Consider the following 23737-nt stretch of genomic DNA (forward strand, 5'->3'; position numbering starts at 1 on the left):
CCGCCCCCCCCCCCCATCCCACAAAGCTGGTTGGAAAGAGTCACACAAGTTGAGAGCTGGTCTGGGTGGGGACTCAGAATGCTGGTGACCAGGGCCCTCACTTGGGGCTGTTAAACTCAGAGTAATCCTCCTCAGAGGGTGGCATGAGTTTCAAGTCAGGGCCAAAGGGCTTATCTCTGTGGAGGAAGGCTTTCTGGTCCTGGAAGGAGTCCCTGTTGTCAGGGGAATCCTGCTGCTCCTGGAGCTCAGGCTGTGCGCCAGGGTTGGGGTTCCTCACACTGCCCACAAAGAGGGGCAGGCCTGTGGTGTCCTCGAGGATGAAGAAGAGGAAGGGGCGGTTCACGCTGAAGGAGGAGAGGGACATGCGGGACATGGCCGTGCTGGTGGCTGCAGCTGCCTCCACACCAGCCTCACTGAGCTCCAGCGTGGACTGATGCTGCACACTGGATACCACTAGCCTCTCGTCTGAGATCCCACGCAGGTCTGGGGACTGGAACAGCTCCTGCAGGCCTGTGCAGGGCAGCAGACAGCTGGTCAGGACCACCCTCTCTCCCCCAGGCTGCCTGGGCCTGTCTAGCACCTTGGCCAGGGAACACCTTGAACCCACAGATTGCTACTTAACTCCTGTTTAACCTTCAAGTCTTAACTTAAATATTACTTCCTCTAGGAAGTCTTCCCTGATCCCCAGCCCCAAAATCTAGAGTGGGTACCTGCTCAGTATTCCCCTGGGTGAGCCGGAGAAAAGCCCTGTGTCTCTAATCACTTACGATGGACTATAAATTCCTGAATCCCTGGGGCCCACCTCATTAGACTGAGCATTCTTTATAGTATGGGTTCTCAGTGCCTAGCACAGTGCCTGGAATATAGAAGTTGCTTAGCAAATGGCTGATAGGTAGATGCACCTCAGCTTCTCCAACCCCTTCCAGGAGAGTCAGCAAGGCTCACATGCTGCCCTGGGCTCTCTATTAGGAGTCTTTGCAGTGCTCTCTCTTGGGCAGTACTGTAGCTCCTCATACCCTGGGCTGCCCCAGCTCACCCCAGGACAGAAGGACAAAGGACTCATATAATACACTCTCACCCTCCCCCAACCTCTAGAAAACGTCAGGATTCAGAGCCAGCTCTGACTCAGTCTTCTCCTTGCCCAGCCCCACGCCAAGCCTCCTTACCCAGCTGGCTGAGTGTGGTCACCAAGTCCAGGTGGTGTTTCAGATGCAGTTTAGGCAGCCGCACCTTGGTGGGCCTCTCCCGCAGCAAGGGCTGGTGCAGAGTGTCCCAGCTCAGGTTGGCCAGTATCTGGGACACATTCCACTCAAAGTGGGTAGGCACCATCACCACAAAGCTCATGTTGTTCTTAAAAGGGAAATGAGCCACCTACAAAGAGGAAGGAGAGAATATGAGGATCAGAAAGCATCCAAACCTACCTGGAGTCTGGTCCAGAATGTATTTTTTTGAGACAGACAGACTGGGGTTCAAGTCTCTCCTGATCAAGCCTTTACCTCCTCACCTGGGAAGTGGAGCAACATCTCCTGCCCCACTGCAAGCTAACATAAGACGGGACAAGATAATGCTTTTATTCTAGCAGTGTCTGCACTCAGGCTGCACTCAGGCTGCACTCAATAAATAAAGGCTATCTCACTGGGTGCAGTGGCCCATGACTAATTCCAGTGACTTGAGAGGCTGAAGCAAGAGGATCACAAGTTTGAGGCTGGCCTTAGCAAGTTAGCGAGGCTCTAACTTAGTAAGAAACTGTCCAAAGACTTTTTTTTTTAAATTAAAAAAGGGCTGGGGATGCTGTAGCTCAATGGTAAAGCTCTTCTGGTGTTAACCCCAGTACTAGAAATAAATAATGTCTCTCTCTTCATCTTGTACATCTAGCCATGTGAATGGGCTAAAGAACCACCTGTCTTTGCTTCTGATCTTCTCCATGTGAGGGGGTCACTGTTTTTATTTTTCTTTTCTTTTTTTAGTACTGGGGATTGAACTCAGGGGCACTGGACCCACTGAGCCAAATCCCCAGCCCTTTTTTGTATTTTATTGAGAGACAGGGTCTCACTGAGTTGCTTAGCACTTCACCATTGCTGAGGCTGGCTTTGAAATCATGATCCTCCTGCTTCAGCCTCCCGAGCTGCTGGGATTACAAGCGTGTGCCACCATGCCCAGCTGGGTCACTGGTTTTTAAACTAACCTAGAATTCTGTGCAGGAGCCACTGCAAAGGGTAGTCCCCTCCCCTCTCCCTCTCACTTCATGCAGTGATTTTGTCAGCTGTGTGTATACACTGAGTTTCAGGGTGAGAGTTCCTGCAGCTAAGGCACTAGGCTCAAGGTGCTTTTGCAGCTGAAACTCTTCAGGTTCTAGCAGAGCACCTGTGTGCAGGCCTCCTACCCAAAGGGAGAGGAGCACTAGGTCTGGTTTCCTGGGCCTGAGAAAGAGGAAGGTTAAGGAGGATGGGGAAATGGAGATGAAGAATGAAGGAAGAGTAGGCCTTCTTTCAGGATGAGATGGAGAGAAGCCATCCTAGGCAAGTGCTCTACCACTGAGCTATACTCTTAGACCTTTTCAAAATTTGATTTTGAGACAGGATCTTACTAAATTGCCCAGTCTGTCCTCAAACTTGCCATCCTCTTGCCTCAGCCTCCCAAATTGCTGGGATTACAGACATGTACCGATATGCCAGACTTGGATCCTTCCATTTTTTTTGTTTTGTTTTTAATTTTATTTATTTATTTATTTTTACAGAATTCTTAATATACCATTATACCATAATTTATCATATCTATTTTTAAAATTTATTTATTTTTAAATTTTGAGACAGAGTCTTGCTAAGTTCTTTTTTTTAATATTTATTTTTTTAGTTGCAGGTGGACACACATATCTTTATTTCATTTTTTTTTTTAATGTGGTGCTGAGGATCAAACCCAGTGCCTCACACATGCTAGGCGAGTGCTCTACCACTGAGCCACAACCCCAGCCCATCTTGCTAAGTTCTTGAGGGCCTCACTAAGTTGCACAGGCTGACCTTGAATTTGTGATCCTCCTGACTCAGTCTCCCAAATTTCTGGGACCACAGGCCTAAGCCATGGTGCCTGGTTTAGATCCTTCCTTCTAAGCAGCACTGTGTGAGACAGCAGGTGGAATTTCCAAGGCTTGGGGGTTACTAAGGCACTGAGTAGCTACATGGCTGCTGGGATTGTCTCTCTGCTGCCCCACAAACTTCAGGTCCTCGGAATAAACCCATATCACCAAAAGGCATCTAGATCTCAAGTCAGTGCCTCCTCTTGAAATAATTTTCCCTGACCATGTTACTACAGATCTCCCTTCCTTCCTTCCTTTTTTCCTTTATAGGACTTAACTCTATCCAAAATGATTGTGTGCCAGGTGCAGTGGCACACGCCTGTAATCCCAGTGACTGAGGCAGGACGATTGAGAGTTCAAAGCCAGCCTTAGCAATGCAGTGAGAACCTCAGCAACTCAGTGAGACCCTGTCTCTAAATAAATTTTTAAAAGCTGGGCATGTGACTCAGTGGTTAAACGCCCCTGAGTTCAATATCTGGTACCCCCTGCCCCGCACAAAAAAAAAAATTAATATAAATTAAAATAAAAACAATTGATGGTATTGATTTATATTTGCTCATGCACTGTGTATCTTCCCTCCTAAGAGTAGGACCCTGATCTCCACTAAAACCCACTGTCTAGAACAGTATCACACACAGCAAATGCTCAGTATAATTTAATTGACTTAATAAACTTCAAAGATCCTGCAGCCTTGATTCTCCTGGGTGGAGTCACAGTGCTGCCTTTCAGAGCCTCCTGCCTCAGGGTTAAGACTGCAAGGAAAGCGGGGCATCCCCTTCACCCCTGTAGCTGCTCCACAGCCTGCCTCTCTCCTTCCCTGCCTCCCAACACCCAGGCCCAGCAAGGGTGACCTGTATCTCAGGCTGCTCCAGCAAGAACCAGCGCAGGGGGTAGGAATGGGCTTGCATCATGTCCACTGGCACTGTAAACTGTTCGTCCAAGTGGAAGGAGTCTCTCTGGGTGAGGCTTGGGTCAAACTTGGTCCTCCAAAAACCTGCAGCCAAGCAGAGGGCAGAGGCCATGTAGCCTAGGACCAGGCTCTTGCCTATCCTACCTGGAACCAAGTCAAGGGTCAATTAAGTAGAGGCCAAGACCCCAGGGGGTACTGTTAATTTGAGTTTTCTTCCCACATTTCTAAATCTGGGCTTGTAGTCCCCTCCCCCTGCAATGCTCCCAGGAACCCCCCTGGGTCTTTCTGGCCTCCGTTTTCTCCCAAGATACTCTATCTTCAACCGCCTCATCCCAGTTTCTGAGCCCCTTCCCTACTACACCCAGAGAGCCCCTTGCCTCATGGCCCAGCCTGAGATGGAAAAGAGACCCTCAGAAGAAAGCCTGCACAACCCCACTCAGCCTATAGGGCAAGGGGAGAGCTTCTAGGCAGGGACTCGAGAAGAGAAGTGTACCCTGAAAGTGGATGGCATTGAGGAGAAGCAATACGGTATTATCTGGGAGCTCTGAGAGGAAATTCTCAATCTTTCCCTCTGTGGCCTCCTTCACCCATTGGTTGATGTTCGCCAGGTCATCCTCCTGCCTTCCCACCAGGTTCATGGGCTTTGCACGGAAGAGCTGTTCTGATTGCTCCAGGAAATGCTCTTTGATGGGAAATCCTAAACACAGAGGGCCACACAAGCTGTTCCCAGGGACTGGGGCCTCCATAGCCACCAATATTCCAACTGATCACGTGAGGCCAAATCCATCTCCCTCACCATTCTCCCATGCAGGGCACTACCTTTCTGCAGGTACATTCTGGCAGCCAATCGAAAGGTCCCAGGGCCCAAGTTCTGACAGAGGTGGCTCAGCAGATGGGGGAGACAGGATCCTGAGTCTGCATGCAGTACCTGTTGTAAGCTCTGCAGTGTTTGATTCTGAGCACCTGGAGGAGACCATGTGGGCTGAGGCCCTGGTGGGGGCTTCTTTTCCACCCCCACTTCCCATTCCAGCCCTCTCAGATACCCACGATGAGTACGCCCACGGAGCACATGCTTTCTCTCTGTATCCACTGACTGACAGAACTCCTGAAGGCTACTTTCATCTATGCTGCTCACAGACTGGCCTCATCTTGCTCAAGTTAACTTTCCTCTCTGGACCTCAGTTTCCCACAAGGAGACCCTCGAGTCCAGTGGGAGATATCATAGCTATCAAAGTCTTGCACAAAAATCACTAGAGAAACTTGTAAATAAACACATTCTCAGGCCCAATCCCTGGGAATCTGATTCACAGAGACTGGTGAGGGCCCAGGAATCTGCATTTTTACCAAATGTCCATGTGACCCTGATGAAGGAGCCATCCACTGATAACCTCTGGAGTAGTGAGTTCCTACTGGCCTCTCAGTTCTGCTGGTCTGGATAGGTGTTGCCACAGTACCTAGTGCCAGGTGAGATAGAGCCAGGGCCACACTCAAGGGCGACAGGATGAGGTTGGGGCTGGTGGAACTTTGAGCCACCAGGGAGAACAAGTCAGCGGTGAAAGACATTATGGCCTGAGCCAGCCTGCGAGTCTCCTCTCGAGTTGGGGCACCTTTGCAGTCTCCTGGGGACCTCTTCAGGGCAGTTAGGCCACCAGGCTCCTACAAGGACAGATCGTGGGCAGTAAGGTCAGAAGCGTCAGCTCCAGGTACTACGTTGAATGTCTCCTTCATAGACCCTGTGCCTGATTATGGCAGGGCCTTGTCCCAGCCCTTGGGGTAGTGGGAGGCCACCTGCGGGTCCTTCCTACGGGATCCCTTCTGGCCTCTGAACACCTGAGGTTCAGCCTCACGGCCACACCTCCCAGTTTCCTCACCCCTGCTGATTGGCCTTTCTCCCTCTGGCCCTGCCCACTCTTCCCCAGCCCCACCTGGTTGTACCTGGTTGCCCAACTTGAGGAGGGCAAGCGGGGACAGCTTCTCCTGGGCCTGCCCGATAATTGACTGCAGAAGGAGGAAGCAGATGGAGAGCGATCCTCTCTACAGGTCCCACACCCTGCCCAAGCCACAGGCGAGACCCCTCAGGTCCTCCCTTCTCTCACATGCACCTCATCGCCCATTACTTGCTGGTCCAAGGGCTCCATGGCGCTCACAGGAGAGAACTGTTGAGAAAAGGGTGAGGAGAGGTAGGGGAGCCCCCTTGAGCCAAGCCCTCCCTGGACCCAAACCCCTTCAGCCCCACGGCTTTTCCCCACCAGCCACTTCTTCAACTTGACTGACCAGCCCCACCCAGAACTCAGCCCAACCTCACCACGGAGCAGGGGCCTTGCAGGCAAGACAAGCTGAGCACCAGGAGCCCTCGGAGCAGTGTCATGTTCCTGTGTCAGGGACAGGAAGGCTTAGTTTCCACCTCAAGCTCCCACACCAGGTGGTGGAATCCTACCCACACATACCCTGACTCAGCCAAGCTACAGAACCAGGATGCACACTAAAAACACAATCTGAAGGATGGGATTCCCTCCAACTGTTTTCGCCTTTGTCATTTCTAGGTCTTCCCATTTCATTCACTAAGGACAGTTTGGTTCATCGGGAGTTGTTAAAGAGTTCTCATTCTTCTAGGGCTTGCATTGTTCATCAGACATGGGTTTGCATCTAGGCTCTGCCTCTTGGCTGGAGGCCTCAGGTACCTGCCTTATCTTGGAAAATGGTGGCAGAAGTCCCCGCCTCCTCCCATGTGGATTGTGAGAACCAAAAAAGACAGTCTTTATAAATGCTGAGTACAAGGCCTGGCCCTCTGTGGAAGAAATCTGTCAGGCTAGCTCCAGGGCCACTACGGTGGGAAGCCTGTCCTGAGCCTCTCGGAAGGGCTCCCACACCAGAGAGCCTACCCAGCCTGCTGTCCATTTGGTCAGCCTTTCTCAGGTTGGTCGGGTATTGCCAACAATAGTGGACAGGACCGTGAAGCCCTGAGGCTCAGCAGGTGTGGTGGGGTGGACAGAGGACTGCCTCCTTGACCCAGCAGCAGAGCCCAATGAATGACTGGTCCAGCCACCTTTGGACTTACGGGAATCACAAGCCTCGCCCCCTGCTCTGTTCCAGGCCAGTTCAGGAAAATCAGGCTGATAGGTGGGAATGGGCATGTCTTTTTTTTGTGGGGGGTGGGGAGTAACCATGGATTGAACTCAGGGGCACTCGACCACTGAGCCACAGTCCCAGCCCTATTTTGTATTTTATTGAGAGACAGGGTCTCACTGAATTGCTTAGCGCCTTGCTTTTGCTGAGGCTGGCTTTGAACTCGCTATCCTCCTGTCTCAGCCTCCCAAGCCGCTGGGATTACAGGCATGTGCCACCACGCCCAGTAGCATGTCTTGATTTAGGGGAGGATAAATCAGCCCCAGCCTTGGCATCAGAGATGGTCTCACATCCCCCATCTCTATCCCTCCCCTATCTCAGGGCCAATCCTTCTAGAGGATCCTTCTATCATTCCTGAGCCCACCCCCATCACATACAAGGGCCCTTGGCCAGCCTGGTCTCCAACCTGGGCATTTGACTCTTCCTAGCAAGAAAGACCTTATCTTTCAAGTCCCAGAGGGACTTCTTCTGGAACCCCACCTTGACTCCTCATTACCCCAGGAGGCTGCAAAACTACAGGCTTCCTGAATAAATTCAGCCCAGACCCCTCAGCCAAGTAAGCAGCTCCCCACCTCCACTCCTGCCCCAGGGGCAGGCTGAGCCACCCCTCCACCCTACCTCGACAGGTTCCTTGCTGCTGCACACGATGTTCCTCTGGCCCAACTCGGGTGCTCCCCACGCTCTGGCGGGCTCCACCAGCCCAGCCTAGCCCTCCCCTTCCACCAGGACCTTTGCTCTTAGCCAACCCCTGTTCAGATAGCTTTCTCTTCTGGTAAATATTGACCTGAACATCCGGTTAAACATTGATATGAGTGCCAGAAGCCCCTTTTCTACAGGGGTATCTAGTCTTGAAACAGTTACCCAAAGCCTCTGTGGATTTGGATCCACCTGAGCCTGGAGAAAGGACGTTCAGAAGGAAACAGTTGAGGACGCTGGGTCTGGTCAGCCAAGACCAGGTCCGATCCAGGACACACAGGGGTCTGGCACTATGTCAGACCTCCCAGTGGAGATTATCCCTGGTCAGTCCAGCTCAGAGAGGCTACGTGCCCTGCCCAAGGACACAGAGCTGGATCCAGAGTCACATCCAGTTTCCCGCTTCCAGTGTCCCATCCTTCCCCCACAGCTGCCTCCCCATCCCAAGGGGAGGGAAGGTGAGGCTGCACAAGCCTATATAGAGACCCACCCCTACCCCTTACAAACCCCAGATCCTGGCTGGCTGCATTCAGTGTGAGCCAGAAGTCAGGGCATGGAGAGAGGGGAGAGAGAGGGTTGCAGTCTCCACAAGTGTCCTACCTCATCAGGAACAAGACTTGCTTACTCTTCCTAAGAATGAGGGTTTGGAAAACTGATTTGAGGCTGCACAAACCAGAAGCCCTGCACCCTCTGCCACCCAAAGAGCAATAACAATCAGGCTGCCTTCCCACCTTCCTGCCCTGTTCTTCACCTCCTAGACCCAGCTGCTGAGTCTCAATTGTCCCCACCCTGCCACCACCATTAAGACAAGTCATAAGTTTGGTTTGGTGGTGTGCGACTATAACTCCAACTACTTGGGAGGTCAACCAGGATCCCTTGAGGCAAGCTTGGGAAACATGGTGATACCTTGTCTCAAAAAAAGAGACCCAGATGGGGTGGCGCAAGCTTGTAATCCCAGTGGCTTAGGAGGCTTGCAAGTTCAGACAGCCCTAGCAATTTAGTGAGACCCTAAGCAATTTAGTGAGACCCTGTCTCAAAATAAAAAATAAAATAGGCTGATGATGTGGCTCAGTGGTTAAGCACCTCTGGGATCAATCCCTGGTACCAAAAGGAAGGAAGGAAGGAAGAAAGGGAAGAAAGGAAAAGAAAAAGACAAGGCTCACTCTACTCCATGGCTCTTCCAAAGGATTTATTGTAATATTTACATCTATTGCAAATAGTAAGGAGGCAGCAGGGGCCATGAGTCTCAGTCCTCATGTCTGCTCCAGATAAGGACCCAGAGACAACTGGTTCTGTCCTCTGGGAGAGACCTGAGATGCAGAGATGAGTCTTCTCACCCCTCTCAGGATCCTGGACACCTCCAGGGGTTCTGGGCCCAGAGGCTACCTCCTCAGCTCAAGGCACAAACACTGTGGTTAGGGGTGGGCAGACAAGGCATAGGTCACTCCTGGCAGGCACCAGCTGGCCCAGCCCACCTTTTGTGTCCAGTTCTGCCCTCTTTCTGGGGCAGGGTGGGTGAACACTTAAACCCCAGACCAAGGCCCTTAACTCCTGGATCATGGTCATCCCTCCTTAGGCTGGAATCCAAGCACCATCAGTGCCCTGCTCTGGGGCAGCTTCCTGTTCTTGAGGGACAGGGACAGAGAGAGCCCAGAAAGGGGCAGGGGCTTTCCTAGAGACTAGCTGGCAAGGCCAGTCTCCCTTCCCCTTCCTGGAGCTTCCTTGTGGATCCCCATGTGGATCCAGAGGGCAGAGCTGGGGAGAAACGAGATGCCTTCCCTGCTCTCCTTGCTTCCCGTTGACTAGGAGCAGCATCTCCCAAGCCCTGAATGGGAGACCTTCTGGCAGCCTCATAGCTTTGAGGATTCAGGGGCTGGGATCCCAGGTGGAGGCCTTAGCTGGCAGGGCAAGGGGACTGGGGGCAGCCTCGAGGGAGCTGCTGGGGGAACAAGGTTGAAGATCTAGACTCTAGGGAGATGCCAGCCCACTGGTCCCTCAGCCTATGCCAGGAGGCGAATGACACCATTGTCCGAGCCCAGCAGGAGATGGCGTTTAGTGGGCAGCAAGGCCAGGCTGGTGAGTGTGCCACGGAAGTTCTCAGAACTGAGTTTTGTGGTAGCCTGGGAGGGTGGCTCAAGCAGGGAGCAGACACCAATCTTGTTGGCCACAGTGCCAGTGACCACCTCGTTGCCATAGAGATCGAAGGTATGGATGGGGTCGGATGCTGACTTGTAGTGGTGTGTGGGCTTCTGTTCCAGTTCCTTCCAGACAGTCAAGGAGTGGTCAGAGGAGGAGCTGACCAGGACACTGCCTTCCACTGCCTGCCACAGAAGAGGAGAGTCTCAGCAACGGCCTGAACCCTCCTGTACACCCATTGCCTCCCACATTGCCCAGGGGAGACAGGCCTTTTTTTTGGTGGGGGGTGGTACAAGGGATTGACCTAGGGGTACTTAACTACTAAGCCACATCCAAAGCCTTTTTTTATATTTTATTTAGAGACAGGGTCTCACTAAGTTGCTGAGGATGGCCTCTAACTTGCAATCCTCCTGCCTCAGCCTCCCACACCACTGGAATTACAGGCATGAGCCACAGTGCCCAGCTCAGACAGGCCATCTTGAGGGATGACAGGCTGCCACCCTGCCACATCATATTAACCATAGTTAACATTGATATATTCAGTGTCATTAACCTAATCATTCTCTCACTTGAGAACTTACTATCCACAGGTATTATGCTAGGCATGCTGCCCACATTAATGACCACATTTAATCTTCAGGACAACCCTATGGGGGAGATGCTGCCATTGTCCCCATTTTTCAGAAGAAAAAATGAGGCTCACATAAATTAATTAATCCTAATAGGATCATAGAACTAGTAAGCGGCAGAACCAAGATAAATACCAAGGCTGATCCCAGAGACTTTCTGACACTTTCTTAGAATGTCAGAATTTAGAGATACTTGAAATCTGAAGGGAGATGGGGACAGCCTGGCCTCAGCAACAACAACACATGTCCCCTGGTCTCCACCCAAGCTGGGGAAGAGCATTCCAGTTGCCTGTAGAAATCTTCCCCACAAGTAGCCCTCCTCCCCTGCTGGACTGCTAACTAGTCCGGAGGCCTGTGACTGAAAATGGGGTGGAGGAGAGTAGGATCCTCATGCCCACGCCTGCTCCTGCCCCCACCAGAGCAGCCCAGCAGGGGGCATGGACTCTGCTCAGTGGTCTGGGGGCAGTAAACAGCCTCCTAGCTGAGCTTTATTTAACCTGAATTGGGTCACGGACAGGGCCCGACCCCTGACCCTCCAAGCAAGACAAATATGGACAAGGGTTACTCATTAGAACATCTCCATGGAGCTGCAGGGTCAGCTCTGCCCTTGGTCCCCGCCTCCACGGCCTGTCTCCTGCCAAGGCCCCAGCAGTGCAGCTGGCACCTGAGTTGGCCCAGAAGAGCCACCTTCCCTGCCCATCAGGCCTTGAGCAGATATAAGGGACACAAGCTCAAGCCTGTCCCTGGGTGGGCCTTGAGCCCAGGTGATGAACCGAGGTTGGGCAGTAAGGAGTGGACGGGAACCGAGCCCATCACCTTGATCTGCAGAATGTCCCCCTCATGAGCTGGCCAGCCTCGTAGAACCAGGCCTGTGCGAGTGTCCAGGAGCACCATGAAGCCTGAGGAGAAGCCAGCCACGACGCTACGGCCACTGGGGCTGACCGCTAGGGAGCGGACAAGCCCAGGATTCAGCCCGCCACCCAGGCGGAACTCGTGCTGCAGACAGAGGGAGACTCTGCTGAGGCGCTGTCACTAAGTCACCCCACCCTCTCGCCCCCAGGTCCCGCTCACTATTTAAGCTTCTACAGCCAGAAAGCCTGAGCCTCTGGCCCCATCTGAGGAAAGGAAAAGCCCAGAACCCATCCCTATCATAGGCCAGAGTCCTGTCCCCAGGGTTGCTGCTGAGGATGATTTATCTCCAAAGAGACCAGTGCCCCAGGGCAGCGGTCTGCCTTTCTGTCTTGGTGGGTGTCCTCCCTGCCAGGTCCCCAGAGAACCAGGCCTGAGCTCAGGAAACTGCATATCCCCTGACCTGAAGGCCAGGCTTCCTGCAGTCCACAAAGCGCAGGGTAGAGTCAGAGCTGGCCATGGTGATGCTGGTGTGGGGGGCAGGCATGACAGCCACAGCAGTCAAGGGCACACGGCTGTCCGATGGCTCCACTGTGCGAAGTGTCTTCCCTGAAAAGGAAGGGCACAGTGGATCTGGGGTCCTAGCTGAGGGAAGAACCCTGACTCTTTCTTGTCCCGTCTCTCATTCCCCAAGGATACTCAGAAAATGCTAAAGATGTTTCCAGACTCTCCCTCCTTCCTGCTTCCATGACCAGATAAGGCTCCCATTCCCAAAGCAATGTCTTCTCTTTACACAGTATCCCCTGATTAGATACCATCTCCCTCTCTCTGTCCCAACATTACACCTGTCCCTTTTCTTTTTTCCCTTCTCCTCTTTAACCATATTTTCCCTATGATGATGCCAATGAGTAATTAAGCAATGGTTTGCCAAACTTGTACTACATGCATCAAGCCAAACCTCTAAGTGTGTTATCTTCTAAACCACTTTTTCTAATTCCTACTTCACAGATGGGAAAATCAATGCTTCCAACAGCACAATGACTTGCTCAAGTTCACAAGCACGTAAGGTGGTGGAGCTGATGCAAATGCAAATATAAAAGATTCTAAGCCCTAACTGCTCCTCTGTATAGCCTCACTGAATCTCTCCCTAAAACATACCACTATACCCCCCAATTCTCAGGATCAATTCCCAGGGGCCTGTCAGAGCGAGGTCCAGCAGCAACAAAACAGGCCTCACCTGGGCCCGCTCACCTGTGAAGGGGTCCCAGACGTGCACAGCCCCGTCACAGCTCACCACATACTGCGGAGCCTCAAGCTGGCCTGCGTAGAAGACACTCTTGCGGTGCTGGGCATAGATGAGTCGGGGAGCTGTCTCACTGGTACCATCCCCATAGTTATACAGTGGCCAGAGGCGCACAGTACGATCCTTACTGCCACTCAGAAAGAAGTCCTCGCTACTCAGGGGTGCCACACACTTGACAGCCCCTGAGTGGCCGGTGAAGCTCTGCAGGCGGATCTGGTGGAAGTGGAAGTGGGCATCCTGCTGGTTCACACCAATCTCATACTGCCAGTACGCCAGCCAGTTCCCACTCAGGCCGTGGGCACTCCGTGGCAGCTCCCGCTTCAGGGCGTTGTCTTCCCTCCCATTGCCAAGGCCCCCCCCACCCACTCCAGAGATGGGGCCCAATGGGCCAGTGCTCTCAAGCTGAGAGTCACTGGGGATCTGTATGCGATTCCCAATGAGAACACTCCCAAAGGTCCCTGAGTGGCCATCATCCTGGGGACAGACTCCACCCTGGGGGTCCCACTCAGGGCCGGTGCTAGGCACAGCAGGTTCCACATTGGCAGGATTGCGACTGCTTGGGCTGATGCTTTCCAGATAGAGTCCCGCCAGCTCCCCAACCAGCTCGTGGTTGGGAATGATTTTCTGGATGATGTCACCTGGATGGGAGTGGAAGAGGTCCTAAGATCCGGGAAGATGGCAGGTGGCTGTCGTCACCCATTCAAGGGCTTTGAAACCACAGAAGACAGGGAAGATCTGACTGTATAACTGGGCAAGTAAGTTCTCACTCTGAGCCTCTCACTATCCTACCCAGTAACTGATTTCATCCAGTCCATATGTGTGTGGTCATTTCTACACGCTAGGTACCATGCTAAGCAACAGAAATGATAGTGAACTGGACAGGTGGTGTGTGCCCTGCCCTCCCAGCGCTTAGAATTTGGTTGGGGGGATAATAATACATCTACCCACAGGGCTACTTATCCTGTTCAGGGAGATGACCCATGGAAATGCATAGTGGGAAGCTACATAAATGGTAGGTCACTCATTCCTTCCCAAACAGCTCCTGTGGATCATCAGTACATCAACCTGCCTCCCCTTCCTTCCCCAGGGATTCTTGCTGACTAATGCTCAGTCCCCGTTTATATATCACCTTGGGACTTGGAGGGCCGAGGGCTGACCCCAAAATCTGTTTAAAACCCACTGCTGACTCTTGGCTGGAGGGGAGCATGGGGCCCTTCCCAGGGAAGAGATGTATCCACAAAGACTATGCAAGGGAACACGATAGGGCAGTACCCAACAGGCAGGAGAAGGGCATGTAGATTGTGTACGCCATCTCCAGGGTGAACACCTTCTTCAGCTCGTCCAACAGGGTGGGGTCCACTGGCCGCTGCTGCCCATCAGAGAACACTGCCTCTGGCAGCTGACCCTCACTGCAGCCCTCGGGATCCAGCTGCAAATCCTATGGGGAGGAAGCCCAGGGAGTCAGCTAGTCCACAGCCCTGGCCCAGCCTGCCCGACCCTGGCAGCCCTGCCTACCTGCTGCCGCAGCTCATGCAGCTGAGAGAAGACTTGAAAGAAGGCGGCCACAGGTTCGCTCAGGTGCTGCTGGACCATCTCCTGTCCAATCCGCAGGCAGATGAGGGCAATGAGGCTGATGGTCTTCACACACAGGACAGTCCGGGCCTGAGCCCCACTTGGAAACCTAGAAACACAGCTCATGAGCCTGGGACCTATCCTGCAGATAGGTCTTGATCAGATCTATCAAGAGCTTTAAATGGCAGGGACTCCAAGGTCAACTGATTCAAACCAGATGAGGAAACTGAGGCAAATGTTGCTTGCTCAGGATCACAGAACTGGGATCAGAACCAGGACTCCTGACACCCAACCCAGTGTTATCTTCTCTGCCCTGAGCTTCCCAGCCCCTTGGGGGGCCCCTCAGCTGGGCTGCTCCCTTCACAGGGTTGGGGCAGGGGCCTACCCGGTGACGAGGGAAGTGAGGAAGCTGAGCACAGGCAGCAGGACCTCATGGCTGATCCGGGGAAGGATGTCCATAAGGGTGGTGTCGGAGAGGTACACGATGATTTTCTGAGTCAGCGTCACTGCAGCCAGCAGCCCTGCCTCCTTACGGCTGTTCAATCGGCTGGGGCTTGAGCTGCTCCCAGGGGCCACCTGGGGCCACAGAGTAGATGAGAGCTAGGCTGCCCCATAGACCCCCTAGTACCCCAGGAATCCTGAGCCAGCCCTTAAGTCCTCAGCCTCCCCACCCAAGGCTTGCAAAATCAGCAACTGACCAGGTAGCTGATGTAGGGCAGGTACTGGTAGGTGAGGACAGGTTCCCCATACAGGTGGGCAATGTGGAGGAGACAGCTGAGCACAGGCCCTGACACAATGTCGCCCAGTACTGGCCTCTTTTGGTAGATGTTGCCGGCACTCAATGGAGGGCTCTCGCCACTGTTGACTGTGAACTGCTGCCGAGTAGGCCCTGCCAAGGAAGAGCCAGCATCCTTGAGCAGCTAGTGGAGGGCAAGAGGGAGGTTGGCCTTCCAGGACCGTGGGAACTGCTCCTGCTCACTTTAGCCTAAGGTCTGCCCCATGCCCTGCCCTAAGAAGAAGCTTACAGATTGGGACCCAGGATCTTCCCAAGAAGTGGTTTGAGACAGAGAGGTAGGAAGGATCTCCGAGAGAGTACTGAAGATGGATGAAGGGCCTGGGAGGAAACACCATCTCCATTACCAACCGCAGGCCTTACCAACATAACAAGATGTCAGCAGGCGCAGCAGATTCCGAGCCACGTGGCGAGAGGCTACTGTGGGGCCGAGCTTGGCAGACAGCCAGCGGACCATCTTGCACGCTGTATCTGCAGGGCAGGAGCAGACCCTGAACTCATCAGATAACGGTGGCTCATCACTCCTCCCACCATCCCTGATGTACCACACCCACCTAGATGACTCTGGTTATAGCTCTGCCAATGAGCCTGGCCTAAGCTGGGCTGTCCCACACCCCTCCATTTAGCAGTGGCAGAGGGGCCAGGCCCTCTCCTTAAGCACAACCTGAAGGAAAGTCGCCCTTTCAGTGAACCTCCCCAAACTCCTGAGGCTGAGCTTGGCCCCCTTCTCTCAGCTCTTTCAAACAAACCATGCTAGCCTTTCACTGCTTTGATGAAAATGTGACAGCCTCAGAGCCCCATACATGCTGTTCCCTCAGACTTGAATCCTCTTCCTCTTCACATACTACCTTTTTTTCTTTTTCTTTTTTTTTTTTTTTGTGGTGCTGGGAATCAAACTCAGGGCCTTGCATGTGCTAAGTGAATGTTTTCCCACCGAGCTACAACTCCAGCCTTTTTTATTTTGAAACACTAATTAAATTGTCCAGGCTGGCTATGAACTTGTGATTCTCTTGCTTCAGCCTCCTAGAAAGCTGGGATTATAGATGTACACCATTGTACCTGGCTACAACTATCATTTATCCATTTATTTTCCACTTCTCCTTGAACCTCAACTGTCCATACTACTTCTTTTTTAAAAAAAATTTATTTATTTATTTATTTATTTTTGCAGTGCTAGAGATTGAATCCAGGGTCTCACACATAACCAGGCAAGCCCTCTACCTCTGAGCTACACCTTCCTACTTTCAAAAAAGCCTTCTCTGACTCCTAAAAACTAGATCTAAAGATCTAAGCCCTATTTTCCATTCAGACATAGCAACCCAGCTAGTTTTGTTTCTTTTTTATTTTTTTATTTTTGAATCCAGGGATACTCTACCACTGAGCTACATCCCCAATCCTTTTATTTTTAAGTTTTTAAATTTTGAGACAGGGTCTCACCAAGTTGCCCTGCTGGTCCTGAACTTGTAAACCTCCTACCTCAGTCTCCCAAGTCATTGGGATTACACCATACCTTGCTCAGCTAGTTTGTTTTTTTTTTTTTGCGGGGGGGGGGTGGGGGCAGGGTCAAACTCAGGGGTGCTTTACCACTAAGTTACATCCCCAACCCTCTTTATTTTTTCAGATATGGTCTTAATAAATTGCTTAGGGCCTCACAAGTTGCTGAGACTAGCTTTGAACTTGCAATCCTCTTGTCTTGGCCTCCTGTGTCACTGTGATTACAGGTGTGTAGCACCATTCTGGGCTCAGAAAGGTTCTTTATAGTATTTACACTACATAAGCTCAGTTGTAGAATGCTTGCCTTGCATGCACAAGGTCCTGGGTTCAGATTGTTTACCATTTGGCACCTCCTCTGCTAGATGTGTACTCCGTGTGCATCTAACTGAATACAAAGCTTGGCACAGAGCAGGAGTGCAGCAAATACTGAGAACAAAGCAGGGGAGTAACTGACCAACACCTCCCAGACCTGAGGACTCACCAAGGAGGATCTTCTGTTCTTTGCCTTCTGACTGCACAATCAGGGGCTCCTCTTCTTCCTCACCATCTCCCCCACCACCAGCAGCCACAACTGTCTCCATGGACAGCACTGTATCTGACAGAGTGAGCTCAGATGCCCCCGTGACCTCATCGGGCTCCCCCTCATCCTCTTCCAACACCACACAGCATTCGTCCTCCTCCTCTTCCTCCTCCTCTTCCTCCTCAGAGGCCTCACTTTGCTTTAAGTCCTGGCTGCTGTCGCCTGACCTGAGGCTGCTCTTGTCCATAGGAGCACCCCCATCATCTGCAACCCGCTCCTCGCCCAGGGAAGTCTCGCTGGTGCTGCTCTTGTCGCTCAGTTGGCCTAGGCTCACAGCCTCAGCCTCCTGAGGCTGTGGAGACTCAGACACATACAGCCCCGCTTGGAAATCCTCTGTCTCAGGCAGGTCAGCCTGGTCATGGAAGCTGACACCAGATGTATAGTCTGGGAGCTCCAGGCCTGAGGTGGCAGCAGGCTCTCCATCCATCTGAATCTCCTCCCCAAAGGCACAGGAGCCAGGCCCAGGCCCTGGGAGCTCACTTTCCTCATCCTCAGCAGCACCAACAAGGCCCTTGCTCTCTTCCTGGGAGGTCTCTCCACCAGCCAGCACCTGCAGGACATGGGGCAGCAGGTGGACAAGAAAGGACTGCAAGCCCAGCCGCACCATCAGCTGAGCCACAAAGCAGTCAGTGTACAGGTAAAAGCGTCCATGTAGCCGGCAGGGGCTCTCGTAGGCACCAATGAGAGGCTTCAGGAGGTACTTATTGGCATTTTTAGGGCCGAGTGCCTTGGCAACAGGTTCAAATAGGTACCAGGCCGTGTACACAGCTGTGTGATCTTCAGACATGAGTGACAGCACGAAGGGCAACAGGATCTCCAGGCCCTCAGGAGTGATCTCATTTAGCACAGCACCCAGTTGCTGCCACAGAGTAAACACCAACTCCCGTCCCTGGGCCTCATCCTCCACGCGCCTTGCCTGGTACAGGAGGATGAACCTATGCAGTGCTGGGAAGTACGGAGGGAAGGGAACCAGGGAACTGAAGGGGCTGAGGAGCTGGGCTGGGGAGGGAGGGGGCAATCCCTGAGAGACAGGCTTGTACTGAAACAGTGGGTCCAGCTTGCCTCTCTTCACTACCATGGGACTTTTGGGTCCACTCAATTGTAGGAGTGTATTCAGCACAGGCTGCAAAGACACAGGGACCTCCTTGAGGTGGCATGTGCAGAGCCCTCGAACAGCCTCAAAACGTACCCAGAGAGGTGCATCAGGCTGCAGCGTCCGGACTCTGGTGGCAAACACCATCTCAGCCAACAGGACACCCAGTGCCTGCATGTCCCGATGGAAGAGGTCCCGCAGCTGTACTGGTGACTGGACCTGAGGCTGCTCAGGTAACTCCAACTGGCCCCCTAGGCCTTTGGCCAAGAAATTGCCCATTTTTTCCAGCTCCTCCAGGAATTGCAAGGGATTGAATCCCTCAGGAAGAAGGATCTTCCCCTCCTCAGCCTCCCCAGAGTCTGCGCCAGCAACTTTGTTTCTGCGGCCTGGTCGAGAGGCTGAGGCGGCTGAGAAAGACAGGAGGCTGGGAGGGGCTAGACTGGAGGAAGAGCCCAACTGGTCACCTGATTTCCCAGGAAGGGAGATGGAATCCAGAGCTTCTGTGGCCTGCTCCAAGTCATCTTCCCCTGCCATGGGCCTCTCTCTGGTCCAGCCAGCCTCACAAGGAGTAGCCTCTAAAACCAGTCTGCCCACCCCACTTGTGAGCTGTCCTGGAAAGTCCTCCCGGCCTGTGGTCTCCTGGATGGTCTGGACCAATAGCCGAGGAATGAGAGGAGGCTCAGGGGCAAGGGAGGGAGCACCTGCCAGGCGCTGGGGATGAGGCTGATCAAAGAGCTGCACCACGCCATAGCTGGTCAGGTGAGTGTGGGCATCTACCAGGTGCAGACACACATTCTTCTCCTTCACAGCCTCCTTGCCCTGGAGTTTATAGCCAAAGGTGAGGTCAATCCAGTGGTGCAGGTCCTGGGATACCTCACGGCTCTCTAGCAGTGCTCTATGAGCAGCCACAAACTCCTGGCTGGAGTTGCACCAAGCTGGCACATCCAGGTCAGGCATATCAGGGTGGATGGAACAAAAGATGGAAGGATCAGTGTAGAACTCAGGAATGCACTCGTCAGGTGTCCAGGTCTGCATCCGCTCCATGCTGGCGGGATATTCATGGGGCTCCCACTGGGCACGGACGTGTTCACAGAGTACTGACCGGGGTGTGCGCCGAGCCTTGTACACATAGTATGTGATATCAGAGAGAACATCTGAAATGTGGTGAGGAACATGAGGCGGTTCCCCACCACCTGCACCACTTGCTACAAATGCCTGCCGAGTCATCTCATATGTGAAGTCCAGTTGCTTATCTCCCTTGTTGAGGCGAAATTTGGACTTGCGCAGGTCTCGGAAGCGCCCATGGGGTGTGGTGAAGTCCACCACCCAGGGTAGCACTGGGTGGTAGTTGGGATCCCCCTGCCTCCGACCTGCCAACCGATTAAGCTGCATAAGATAGTGGAAGTTGCTGATGCGGCCATGGACCCAGTCTAGCACAAGGCCCCGAAGTTCCTCCTGGCAAGAGGGACACCCAAATCTCTCCATTCCCTCCTTTTCAGACTTATGGCCTGTCCCACCCCTCTTTTCAGGGGTTTCCTTGTTCTCATCCAAAGTGGGCATCTCATAAGCACTTAGGTCCAGCCGAAGTTCACTGCAAAGCTTCTCATCCACAGCAATGTGGTGCAAAGACAGGGACCCACAGGCCAGCCCATGGCGGTGACAGGCATCCATGGCCCTCAGCACTCGAAAGAGAATGAAAAGCACCTTGGCTTGGCTGTTGATCAGTTTGGCAGGGCTGAAAGTGACTACATCATGCAGGGAGAACTGCACATAGGGGTGCACAACATACAACATCTCCAGTGATTCCAACAGGGCCTCAGCTCGCAAAAGGCTGGGGCAGGCAGGGCTGCCCCGAGAGGGACAAGTGCCATCTCTGGTATATGAGGGGCACTGGGTGGCTTCACCCACTGGCAGGAAAGAGCAACCATAGACCCTCTGCAGAGCCTGTCTTACTGAGTCCAGAGCAGGGGCAGCTGAGGGAGCAGGGCTATGACTATAGGGCTGCCCATAAGTGTGGTATGCATGGCGCCAAAGATTTCGATAATTCTGGGCAGCCACCTCCTGCATGAAGCGAGTGAGAGTCTCAGGGCCGCAGGATCCCTCCTCAAAGGGCAGGCCCCCACCCAGCGGGTAGGACAGTCTCCGCTTCCGCAGCCCGTGCACCTCCACGCGCGTCCAGCCTGGGGGCAGCCTCTGTACCGAGCGTTGCAAGAGAGTCTTGACTTCCGCTTCGCCCAGGCCCTCTGCCCGCGGACAGGGTCCCAGCCGGCGTTCACGGAGGCTAGCTAGCCAGCGCACGGGCACTAGGGCCACCACGTGGGTGCCCCCTGGGGCTGGAGCCATCTGACGGGCATCAATGTTCAGGTCCCTCTCCACTCTCCGAAGCAGCTCCTCCATGTCGGGGTTTGGGGGTGGGGACCAGTCCTCCCTCCTGGTGCTAACGGCGACTTCCCGCCCCCTGCTCCCCGGGGCCATTTCTTGCTGGCCGCCTGGGGGCAGCGCGGGGCCGAGCCCGGCCACGGCCCTCCTCGTTATGGCTTCCTGGGTGCCAGGCCGAGCGGGTTGGGATGGGCGAGGGGCAGGGACTTGAGTACAGGTGGCTGGGATGAACCGACAACCGATGAGAGGGGCGCTCTTACCCCTCCGAAGGGTCCTGCGCTCCGGGCGCGACCGGGCGGGGGCTGCCGGGCGCCAGCACTGGGCTTTACCTTGACGGGTCAGCTGACGCGGGCCACGTGATCGTCCCGGCACGGAAACAACAGCACGTGGCTCGAAAGGGCCCGGCAAGACCCCGCCTCCTGCCGGCACCGGTTTCTGAGCCCACCCTCCCGCGGCTTTACCCCGGCCTCGTCCAGGCTTTGCCCCACCCAGGGGCTGCACGGAAATCCAGCAGCCCTGGCGGCTCATGCGAAGGTTATCCTGACCCAGCATTCCCTCCCTTCCCTTCATTTCTTCTGGCGAATGCGGAGGAGAGAGGCTCTTCTCAGAGATGCCAACCTTTATGCAGATTATCAGCAAAGCCAGCGACAGAGCTGGGACTTGGAGCATCAAACCCACTCAGGGCTTCTATGCTGCCTTCCTAACCAAGGAGCTTTTTACTTTCCCCAAGCACTTCATCAGTAACATTGCACTTGGCCCTCACAACACTCTATGGGGTGGTGAGGACAGTTGTTATTGTTTATAGTTTACAGATGATAACCAAGAGCCACCAAAGAGATTCGCCCTAGGGGTAGAATAGAGACTTAGAAGCCGGTGTCCAGAGAAGTCTTTCTTCCCTGGAGCCCTCCCTCCTGACATCCTTCTTGGAGTCTTTTTTTCTTCTGATTTAACTCGGGGATATCTGGGCAGAGAAGTGGCCCAGGCACAGAGGCCTTGAGTTCTTGGGAGGAAATGATCCACCAAGACTTCCTGTCAAAGATCTGCCTCTGGTTGCCAGTGTGGTCTCGGCTTTGCAGATGCCACTGTGGCTGCGGGTAGGGTGCAGCACAGGATAGGGAACAGAAACCAGGTAGCAGGCATTGGAACTACATGTCTTTTTCAAGGGTTCCTAGTTCTGACTCATTTGCAGTACAGACAGGCCATTGTCTACAATGAAACAACTAAGGTTTTTTGTTTGTTTGTTTTGTTTTTGTTTTTGAGTCTGGTAAGCGTTTGGGGGATGGAGTTTAAGGAAAAACAAGCAGGGATCTGGGCATGGTGGCAAACACCTGTAATCCCAGTCCCAGTGACTGGAGAGGCTGAAACAGGAGGATCATAAGTGTCAGGGCCTCTGCAGCTTAACTGTAAAACAGGATGTAAACCGGGGCTCACTGGCAAAGTGCCCTTGGGTTCAAACTCCAAAAAAAAAAAAAAAAGAGAGAGAGAGGCCTGGTGAAAGACAGGAATATTACATCTGCATCTGTCTCCTTTTTTCTTTTTCTTTTTTTATTTTATTTTTTTTTTCTATTTTTGAACTAGAGATTGAACCTAGGAGCATTCTACCACTGAGCCACATTTCCAGCCCTTTGTGGGTTTGTGGTTTTTTTTTTAATTGTAGAGGTGCACAATACCTTTATTTTTATGTGGTGCTGAGGATTGAACCCAATGCCTCCCATATGCTAGGCAAGCTCCCTACCACTGAGCTATATCCCCAACTGCTTTTTTCTTTTTCTTTTTTTATTTGAATCAGGGTGCCTCCCTCTCTTTCTCTTTCTCTCTCTCTCTACTAAGGGGGGTCACCTTTGAGACAGCATCTTTTTTGTTTTTTTTCCCAACCCAGGCAGCACTTACTATAGCTACATCCCCAGCCCTTTTGGTTTTTTTATTTTATTTACTTATTTTTATGTGGTGCTAAGGATCAAACCAAGGGCCTCTCACGTGCTAGGTGAGCGCTCTACTACTAAGCCACAACCCCAGCCCCTTTATTTTTTATTTTGAGGCAGGGTTTCTCGAAGTTGCTGAAGTTGGCTTCAAACCTATGATCCTCCTGCCTCAGCCTCCCCAAGTAGCTGGAATTACAGGCCAGCAACACTGCAATCAGCTACACTATTGTTTTTTCACCTGGGAAATAAGATTTGATATGAATACCTGAAATGAGAAGATTCATTTTTTTATTTGTTCATTAATTTCCTCCCCCCCCCCCACTTTTTTCAGTGGTGCTGGGAATTGAATCCAGGACTTTGCACATGCTAGGCAAGCATTCTACCTGTGGTACACCCCTAGTGCCCATAGTATTTGGGGGGAGGTGACATGGGGTTTCTTATTCTTCTTCTTATTATTGCTTGGTTCTGGAGACGGAACCCAGAAGAGGACCCATTTTGATGGTCAGGAGGTAGTGCCCCCTTCTTAGTACCAATAAAACTTGGTCCATCTGGTCTTTGCTCTAGTTTCCATTTACTTAGACAAAGCAGGGCACTACTTTTTCTTTCTGAAAGTCTGTGTTTGCCCTGCCCTCTAGTGGTGTTGGCTTGAACTACAGTAGTGACCTTGAGTGTACCTATCTTTACTTCTTGAAGTTCTTTCCCTGCCTAGAACTGAAATGTCCTTGCAATGCCTGGCCTTGGTTCTCCTAAGATTTCTGAGCTTCCTTGACCTGAGCCCTAGAGAAGGGAATTGTTTTTCTTCTTTTTGAAGCTCTGGAGATTGAACCCAGGACTTCTTGCATGACAGCTAGAATAAATGCTATACCACAGTGCTATATCTCCAGACCCAAGATAAGTGTTTTTTTGTGTTTTGTTTTTTGGTACCAGGGATTGAACCCAGGGGGTGCTTAAGCACTAAGCCACATCCCCAGCCCTTTTTTTGTATTTTATTTAGAGACAGAGTCTCACTAAGTTGCTTAGGGGGCCTTGCTAAATTGCCGAGGCTGGCTTTGAAATCACGATCCTCCTGCCTCAGCCTCCAAGCCACTGTGATTACAGGCATGTGCCATTGTACCCAACAAGAAGTGGTTTTTAATAGGGTGTACTTTTTTATTTTAATTCTTTTTTTTATTGATAGGGCTTACT

The 23737-nt window shown here is 52.6% G+C and overlaps 2 protein-coding genes across 10 annotated transcripts in view; both read right to left on the bottom strand.

Moving 5' to 3' along the window:
* Serpinf2 (serpin family F member 2) overlaps positions 1–7878 on the bottom strand; it is an 8611-nt gene extending 733 nt beyond the window's left edge. Inside the window, exons 1-10 of one of the 7 annotated variants that reach the window (XM_015501013.2) lie at positions 7728–7876; positions 6289–6355; positions 6101–6139; positions 5919–5981; positions 5438–5639; positions 4803–4946; positions 4477–4680; positions 3925–4067; positions 1167–1371; positions 16–510 (exon numbers count right to left, since the gene is read on the bottom strand). In XM_015501013.2, coding sequence (XP_015356499.1) covers positions 98–510; positions 1167–1371; positions 3925–4067; positions 4477–4680; positions 4803–4946; positions 5438–5639; positions 5919–5981; positions 6101–6139; positions 6289–6351 — 1476 coding nt within the window. In that variant the 5' untranslated portion in view covers positions 6352–6355; positions 7728–7876 and the 3' untranslated portion in view covers positions 16–97. Of the gene's footprint in view, positions 1–15; positions 511–1166; positions 1372–3924; positions 4068–4476; positions 4681–4802; positions 4947–5437; positions 5640–5918; positions 5982–6079; positions 6140–6288; positions 6356–6865; positions 6947–7727 lie in introns of those variants that run through there. The other 6 variants (XM_015501011.2, XM_015501009.2, XM_048793165.1 and 3 more) reach the window with 6 other exon arrangements.
* A 1092-nt stretch (positions 7879–8970) lies between these two features.
* On the bottom strand, positions 8971–20997 carry Wdr81 (WD repeat domain 81). Of its 3 annotated transcripts, XM_015501014.2 has the most exons (10): positions 17060–20997; positions 15448–15555; positions 14990–15180; positions 14677–14867; positions 14235–14400; positions 13992–14157; positions 12668–13357; positions 11880–12025; positions 11384–11563; positions 8971–10123 (listed from the first exon to the last, which is right to left on the bottom strand). In XM_015501014.2, exons 1-10 carry the CDS (start codon positions 20724–20726, stop codon positions 9803–9805), a joined length of 5826 nt encoding a protein of 1941 aa, XP_015356500.1. In that variant the 5' UTR covers positions 20727–20997; the 3' UTR covers positions 8971–9802. The 3 variants fall into 3 exon arrangements, 2 of the variants coding, with proteins under 2 accessions (XP_015356500.1, XP_048649079.1); XM_048793122.1 differs by lacking the exon at positions 15448–15555 and having other exon boundaries at positions 17060–20992; XR_007343844.1 differs by lacking the exon at positions 8971–10123 and having other exon boundaries at positions 11406–11563; positions 12654–13357; positions 17060–20996.
* Positions 20998–23737: the final 2740 nt, after the last annotated feature.

The sequence above is a fragment of the Marmota marmota genome, unplaced genomic scaffold (assembly GCF_001458135.2).
Source record: "Marmota marmota marmota unplaced genomic scaffold, marMar, whole genome shotgun sequence".
Taxonomy (NCBI): Eukaryota; Metazoa; Chordata; class Mammalia; order Rodentia; family Sciuridae; genus Marmota; species Marmota marmota.